The sequence below is a fragment of the Capricornis sumatraensis genome, chromosome 5, assembly GCF_032405125.1.
Source record: "Capricornis sumatraensis isolate serow.1 chromosome 5, serow.2, whole genome shotgun sequence".
Classification (NCBI taxonomy): Eukaryota; Metazoa; Chordata; class Mammalia; order Artiodactyla; family Bovidae; genus Capricornis; species Capricornis sumatraensis.
In genome coordinates this window covers 109,354,309-109,362,924 of record NC_091073.1, presented here as the reverse complement: position 1 = coordinate 109,362,924, position 8,616 = coordinate 109,354,309, and the positions used below count along the sequence as shown (strand labels likewise).

The following is an 8,616-nucleotide window of genomic DNA, read 5'->3' as shown; positions in this document are numbered from 1 at the left end:
CCGGTCACCGCACTTTTCCCCATCCCGGAGAGCGCAGATGCATCCGTGAAATCTCAAACCCGGCACGCAGTTCCGCGAAGCGGGTAGGGAGGACGCCTCCTCGGGCGGGATCTGCACGCAGCCGAGCGGGGTGGGAGGACGCTGGGCGCGGGGCGGGGCGGCCGGGGCAGGTGCGGGCCTGGGGCGGCGGCGGCGCGGCGGGTGCGCGGAGGCCCGGGCGGCGGCGGCGGGCAGCCCGCCCGGCGAGGGGAGTTCCCGCAGCCCGCCCCTGCGCCCGCCCCTCGCCGCCCGCGGCTCCTCCTCGCCGCCGCGCCGCGCCTCGCCTCGCCATGGTGGAGCGCGGAGACGCGGCGCCGCTGCTGCGCTGGGCCGAGGGCCCCGCCGTCTCCCCGCCGCGGGCCCCGGTCCCGCAGGCTGGAGGCCGGGGCTGGGGCGGCGGTGGGGGCGGCTGGGCGGCCGCGGAGCCGCCGAGGAGGCGGGAGCCCGAGGAGCTGCGGCAACCCGGGCGCCTCGAGCTGGGCGACGTGGAGGAGGACCAGGTGGTGGCCGTGTTCGTGGTCACCTTCGATCCCCGCTCGGGTGAGAGCCGCCCCGGGAGCGGGCCGAGCGTCGCCCCCCAACCGGGCTTCGGGGACGGCGGGGGAGGGGCTCGCTGCGCGCGCACCCGCACACCTGCACCCCTCTCCCCGCCGGCTGCCCGCCCCCCCCGGGCGGGCAGGGGGTACCTCGGCGGGCTGGGGGCGTGGGGCTTTGTTCCCTGCGCCCCCGGGGCCCCCTCTCCCGTTCCGTCCCGCTGCCTCCCGGCGGGTCCCCAGCCGGCGCCCCAGTCCACAGTCCTGTTTGCACTTCTCGGGTGATAGAGGATCCTGTTCGTGGCCACGGGCACGCTAGCTTTTGTTTTCTTTTCGGGCTCGGCTAATCGGGTTCTCCTGTGAAGAGGAGGAACGCCCCTCCACCCCTCTAGGTGAATTCCTTCGGAAACAGATCGTCCTAAGCCTCCAGCTTCTGTGCTTCCCGCCCTCGCTCCCCATCCCTCTCCGCCTGGTAACTTTGTGAGCGCCCAAGTTCAGTCTCTCTGACGGCATTATTTTGAGCAATTAACGCCTGGAGCATTAAGGGATGGCACAGAGGGATTAAGCTGGAGACGGATTAAAAGAGAAACCTCCCCGGTAGGCTCTTTGCGGGTGTTTTTGGAGAGTTAAAGGGTGATCTCGCATAATCTTTAACCTAACCATCCGGCAAGGAAGTGTGCATTTTACTGGTGAGCGAATTCCTGGGGTTCAAAAGTGAAGGCGTTAAGTTGTTGTACAGTCGCTAATACCTCCCTCGGAGAGCCTCAAGTGGTCGGGGAAGGGCTCTGCTCTCAGGAGTGGAGGGAGGAGAGCTCATGGTTCTGAAAAGTGTTCGTCGCTCAGTCGTGTAGGACTCTTCGCAACCCCACGGACCCGAGCCTGCCAGGCTCCTCTGTCCATGGAATTGGGGTTAAGAAAACCCAGATGGGTCTTTCTGTTCTCAGTCCACTGAAGTTGCTGGAATGTGGAGTGTCTGATTATGTGGAGTGTCAGCTTTTTTCTCTAGTTCCCTACCTGGTCCTCCAAGGATGAGCTGTAGAAACCTTTCTGAAAAACATGAAAGGTTGTGATGGGGTGAAAGGAAAAGGGGTGAGGATCTTGAGATGTCAGAAGATGGGCAGGATTGGAACCCAGCAAGGCCCAGGAAGAAAGAGGAACAGCTGTGGGGAGACTAGACCTTTCTGACTCCTGGCGATTCCTTGGCCCCTTCCCTATGACTTTCAAACTTTTTCGACTGTGACCCAACATATGAAATTCATTGTACATACCAATCAGTTTGCTCCATACATACATTAAAGTTTCATGAAATAGAACTAATCGCTTTCACATGTACATACTGTCATTTTCTATTTTTTGTTTTTTAATGCTCATCACATAGGGTGCTTAACTGACATATGGTTGGCACTCCCAGACAGGAAAACTGTTCATTTTTGACTGAAGTAACCTTGATCACTAGAGAAAAACATACTATTTTGTAACTCATAATATTCCTTATTCCTTCTGTAAATAGATATGCACATGAAATTCTTTCTGAAAAGTGTTTAAGAGTAACTAGAAATGGAGAGGGAGCATTCACAGGGTCTGATTTAGCAGTGGTTGCACTGATGGTAAAGACAGGGGAAGAGGAGGAGGAAAAAAGATAATTCTGGGCTAACCACAGGTGGAGTTAATAATACTGAAAAGTACCTCAGAGCTGGGCCCCTCCCCCTGCCTTGTTAGTCACAGCTGGTGAGCATGGTTTTGTGGGTATGTGTGTAAGTATTTGTGTGTGGAGACACACCCGTACACAAGTGTGTATTTGTAATGGCTTTCAGATTAAGATAGTGTGGAAAGAAGGGATTTAACAGGCTTTTGGACACCTGCTTTGTGTAGGTGTTTTACTATAATGCTGTTTCACTTAATTCTCACCACCATTCTAATTGGATGATCATTTATACCCCATTTATACATGAGCAAACAGAAGATGATTAAGTAATTTGGAAATATTAACTAGCTGATAAATGTGTGGCTGTGAGTCTGGTTGTCTTTCAAGTATATACAACATGACCTGAACATCTGCCCTCCTAACTTTTCGTGTTAACTGTGTGCAGAGAGGGGAAAGAATGGGTGGGGAAAAGTGGGGTGGGCAGGAGACAGTGTGTTTTTAATTATGATTGATGGTTTTTGTTTTTGTTTTTTTTTGGAAAGCTGCTGTTTCCTGCCCATAATTCTCTTTCATCATTTTCCTAGTTCCGAATGGCACTTTACTTTCTGTAAAAAAAAAAAAAAAAAAAAATTCTGATAGTATCTGTATTGAGTAAAAATTGTGTGATGAGGCACCTAAAAGTAAAAGATGGGATGAATGAGTGAATGAATGCTCCTGGGGTTCCCAGGGCCACAAAGGCCAACACTGGGACAAGGGCCTCAGAGAGCCTGTCCCTTGTGTGAGAGTTAGGGGAGTCTCGGTCTGCAGAGGTGACACATAGGCCCTCGGATACCCAGGTAGTGGCAGACGTCACTGGGGCCAGGCTTCTGTGTCCCAGTTTCAGTTGAGTGTCTCAACCTTTATCCTGCTATGGAGGCAGGTCTGCTCTGTGTTGCTGTTTCATCTTGGTCCACCAAGACTTTTGCCTTCCTAAGCCTATGATACCCAAAGTAGTAAAGTGAATACTGGCTTCTTTACCCAAATCAGATCGTATCACAGAAGTTCTTACATAGGAGACACTGTTGTCTCTATGCCTGCCCATCTGCGCCCCACGCCTCCCACTGTGTCCTCCACGTCCTCCCCTCCCCCTTCTCCCCAAAGCTCCCCAGGCACTTACTGCCTAGGGCGTGGGTATTTCATTCATCTTCCCTCCTGGTGCAGGTAACAACATGTTGGTGTGTGTGCCTGCGAGAGTGCAAGAGGGGATGGGGAGGAGAGAATCCACCCCTGTGGGTCATCCGTCAGGGCGTGAGTGGTCTGTGTGCTGAAAGGGAATGAGATGGAGGAGTGGACCCTGGTTACACGCACGCACACACACACACTTGGACGGATGAGAGGGAGAAGTGGACCTGATTACACACACACACACTCTTGGACAGGGAATGTTCAGTGATTCTCAGACTGCTATATGGGAATAAGAGAGTATATACTTTCAGATACAGGTTTGGGCTTGAGCATCTGTAAGAAGAATCAGAGAAGACGGTAGGGGCATAAAGGATGTTATTTTCATTGGAGCTACAGTTTGAAGTATGGTTGGGTCCGTAGATGATGTGAGGACCAGGGCTTCAGGGTCAAGAGAGGTACAGGCTCTCGCTCTCTCTGACACGCACTCTCGCTCTGTCCTCTCTGTCTCTCTCTCACACACTCACTCGCAGACACACTCAGTCTTTATCTGGAGCAGGGAGTCCCTGGGATGGTGGTGGTGCCGGCCATCTGGGCTACAAAGCTGCTATTGAAAGCAGGCCCAGATGCTGACTCTGCGAGCCGGGTGGGAGAGAATGGCAGCCAGAATATTGCTTTTTTATTGTGTCCAACCCATCATTTAGAGCTTTGACTCTGTTCTTTGGGTCTCTAGGAACTAAATTTTCTTCCTCTGCCTAATTAAGGGAAAAGGTAATGTCATGCTTGGCAATCAGCCTCCCCCCTCCCCAACCCCCTCTCTGAAGGTGACATTAACAGTCTCACCGTGCAGCTGAGGGCCTGTGTATGGGCCTGAGTCCGGTAGAGCTTTGAACTTACGATGGATGATACCTGTGATTCAGCCTTGCCAGACTGGTTATTTATGAGATCTACTTTCAACAGCTCCATTTTCTACAGAGTTATTTTGTGGGTGTCCGGGGAAAATTCCTTCGCGTGTGTGTGTTTATGTGGGGATGGCTGAGGGGTGGGACACCTGTCGCGGTTTATAGGATGTCTCTTTTTCCTTTGTTCTTCCTGATTAGGGATGAATTACCTGTTCCTCCCTCAACCTCTAGCCAGTGCCTCAGTTACATCTAAACCCCTTATTTAATTTAGTGCATGCTTCAAATGACCATAATATTTAAAATCACTCACATGCACAAGTTTTAACCTCCATACATTCTCCCTACAGTCAACAAAACACAAGCTATTTTCTTTTTAACAACGGTGACATGGAGGCCCAGGGAGACAGGGCCAGGTGTGGCGTCTGAGGCATAACTTGGAGGACTGCCCAGGTCATCTGACTCGTGCAAATAATAAATGGCTTCAGCCACTGGTGGGAAAGTGACAGAGGAGAATGAGAGTGGAAAATTTGGAGTGTAGTTTTGAAACAGGAAGAGCAGTCCTAGGGATGGCCGGCTCATAGAGGCCAAGAGGAGGCTGGTTCCGATAGCCAAGGCAAGCAAGCCTCTCCGAGTGATGTAATTCGGCCATGGCCTTTCTCTGTACTTTCGATCAGAAGTTGGTGGATTACAACCGGTGGATTTCTTTAGTTCCCATATTGGCAGACTCTTTCCCAGGCTGTTGGTGATTCACCTACTTGGGGTTTTCAGAGACAAGTCAGTTGGTGACCATCTGCTGTGACTTCTGTTTCTTCTCTTGAAAGCTGATGGAGACTCGAGTAGGAGGGGAAGTCTTAACACCCACCGCTTACCGAATGCCCACCATGGACCAGGAATTATCTAATCCCTTCAACAGCATTCGCAGTCATGATGCAGACAGAGGCACGGGGCGGTGAAGTCATCTTAAGTCGCAGAGCAGAGGTGGGGGCAGGACCCAGAGGCAAGCCTGCTCTGCCTGCATCCAATGTCTGCGGTCCTTCCCACATCACACCACACCACTGCCTGGTGCAAAATGATACGGCGTCCGTGAAATGGAAAGTTTCTTCCATGTAAAATTAATGCATTGGAATTCAGCCATGGATTGGCATATGGCTGACTTGAAATCACCAGGATGAATTTCTTCCTGCCTCAGGTTTCTGTATCCTGACCCTTTCTTCCTTGGCTTTGGATAGACTCTCATCCTAGGTGATGTTACGACAAAGCTATGTAAGACCCAGTCGAATGATATGGGCTGTTGACATTCCTGGTGTTAGAATCTGAACCCTGCAAGCTTCTGAGGTTTCTTCCATTTAGGGTTGGAGGCCTACTGCAGAAGTGGGGACCACGAGTACTCCTGGACTCTTGCCTTTTTTCGTGAGACAGGATTCCTTTGTACCTCTGACTGGAATGAGGGCCTGTGTGTATGCTGATGGGCAGAAGCTGAAGGAAAGGCTGAAAATCAAGGCACATTTCTTCTGAGAGGGGAGAACTGGTACAGAGCTCCCCACTGGAGGTCAAAGGAGCGGTAACAGGACCTTTGCATCAGTCGCTGATTATGAAATCAAGACCTCAGGAGGAAATTGTTGGTTGGGAACCACCCAGCAAGGAGGGAGAAAAGGAGGAAGGAAAGACACATATTTCCCATTAGAAAGAGATTGTTTTGGTTCAAGACCATTGCTTTCTCCACTTTTGGTTTTCTGAGATCAGCTTTCTCACAGGCAGCAACAGTGGCAGCTGATGTTTTCTTTTCTCTGGAGAAATGGTGGTTAATGAAGTCCAAATATGCTGGGGCGAGGGGTGGTCATTCCACATTTTGAGCGAAAGAGAAGGTAGAGGCAGCCCTGTGAGTAGGAGATAAGACAGGTTCCAACTCAGTAATCTGTTGCTGCAAGTTCCTGTGCCCCAGCCCAGCGTCTGGCTCCAGGCTGCCAAGTTATGTTCCACCAATATCTACTGAATGACTGGCTGAAGGCACACAAAGCAGATTGCCACGTCTGTTCTTCGCGCTGTCATATCCATCCCTCCACATAAGTTGTCTTAGCAGCTGGAGGCTAGGCAGGGACCGTGGGTACCTGTGATAGGCCCAAGGCAAGGGGGGACTTGGAGATGGAAGGAGAGCAAGCTGGGAAATAAGGCACCTGTCCATGTTGATTGCCCCCTCTCTTTAATTGCTAACCCCTGGGATCAGCCCTCCTGTTCAATCCTGCCAGGCCTCAGCTCCCTGGCTGGGTTCCTGAAGTGTGGTGAGGAGATTTGGAAAACCGAATGGCTTTGCATGTGAGGGCTGAGCCTGGGGTAGGTAGCATTCTGTGTGAGGTTTGTCTGGCCCTATATGGCTCACCACAAGGATTGTTATTTTTGCAAAATCACTTTCCTTTAAGCCTGTACAATTTTCTTATATAAATGGGCTTCTAATTTTTGAGCATCATGTTTTCTTTCTGTTAAAGAATGACCTTTAGCCATCATGCTGCTTCATCCTCCTAAATATAACACATTGTCTCAATTATTTTTTGCTTTTGCAAAGTCCTTTATGCTTACCTTATGGTTTTTCTCATCTCTGCTATTTCAGTTATGTTCCTTAATTCATAGGATATATTTTTTTTATTTTTCTTTTATCCTGGGGTATAGTTGATTTGCAGTATTGTTAGTTTCAGATGTACAGCAAAGTGCTTCTGTTAATGCATATACATATATCCATTCTTTTTCAGATTCTTTCCTCATATAGGTTATTATAGAATATTGAGTTCCCTGTGCTATACAGTAGGTCCTTGTTGATTGTTTTATACGTAGTAGTGTGTATATGTTAATACCTAACTCCTAATTTATCTCTCCTCCCCACCTTTCCCCTTTGGTACCATAAATTTGTTTTCAAAGCCTGTGAGTCTGTCTCTGCTTTGTAAATAAGTTCGTTTCTTTCATGTTAGATTCCACATATAAATATATGGTATTTGTCTTTCTCTGACTTAATTCACTTGGTGTGATAATCTCCAGGTCCTTTCATGTTGCAGCAAGTGGATTTATTTCATTCTTTTTTATCCACAGCCTTGTCCAACTCAATGAAACTGAGCCATGCCCTGTGGGGCCACCCAAGTCGGGCGGGCATGGTGGAGAGGTCTGACACAGTGTGGTCCACTGGAGAAGGGAATGGCAAACCACTTCAGTATTCTTGCCTTGAGAACCCCATGAACACTACGAAAAGGCAAAATGATAGGATATTGAAAGAGGAACTCCCCAGATCAGTAGGTGCCCAATCTGGATGGCATCACTGACTCGACGGACATGAGTCTGAGTGAACTCCGGGAGTTGGTGATGGACAGGGAGGCCTGGCGTGCTGCGATTCATGGGGTCGCAAAGAGTCGGACACGACTGAGCAACTGAACTGATGACTGATATTTCGTTGTATGTATTGATATGTACCACACCTTTAGCCATTCATCTGTCATTGGACATTTAGGTTGTCTTGGCTATTGCAAATAGGGCTACAGTGAACGCTGGGGTGCATGTATCTTTTCAAATTATAGTTTTCTCCAGATACATGCCCAGAACTGGGATTGCGGGATCATATGGTAGGGATTTTTTTAAGGAACCTCCATACTGTTGTCCATAATGGGTGTGCCAGTTTACCTTCCTGCCAGCAATATAGGTGGGTTCCCTTTTCTCCACACCCTCTCCAGCATTGATTTGTAGACTTTTTGATGTTGGCTGTTTTGACTGACGTGAGGTGGTGCCTCACTGTAGTTTTGATACGCGTTTCTCTAGTGATGTGAGCATCTTTTTGTGTGCCTTTTGGCCATCTGTAGGTCTTCTTTGGAGACATGCATAGTTAGATTTTCCACCCACTTCTTTGGAGAAGGAAATGGAAACCCACTCTACAGTTCTTGCCTGGAAAATTCCATGGACAGAGGAGTCTGCAGGCTACAGTTCACGGTATCAAAGAGTCGGACCCGACTGAGCAACTGAGCACTCACTTCTTGATTGGGCTGTTTGTTCTTTAATATTGAGTTGCATGAGCTGTTTGTACATTTTGGAGATTAATTCCTTGTCAGTCACTTTGCAAATATTTTCTCCCATTGTATGGGTTCTCTTTTCATTTTGCTTATGATTCCTTTGCTGTGTAAAAGCTTTTTAGGTTTACTTAGGTTCCATTTGTTTATTTTTGTTTTTATTTTCGTTACTCTCAGAGGTGGATCCAAAAAGATATTACTTGATTTATGTCAAAGAGCGTTCTGCCTATGTTTTCCTCTAAGAGTTTTATAGTATCTGGCCTTACCTGTAGGTCTTCAATCAATTTTGAGCTTAT

At 49.1% G+C, this 8,616-nt stretch overlaps 1 protein-coding gene across 1 annotated transcript in view; it reads left to right on the top strand.

Annotated features, from left to right (window-relative positions):
- Nucleotides 1-329: 329 nt before the first annotated feature.
- The window catches only part of DENND11 (DENN domain containing 11), a 44,591-nt gene continuing 36,304 nt past the window's right edge, over nt 330-8,616 (top strand). The window contains exon 1 of the mRNA XM_068973347.1: nt 330-579. Within this exon, the coding sequence (XP_068829448.1) occupies nt 330-579 (250 nt within the window). The remainder of the gene's footprint in view (nt 580-8,616) is intronic.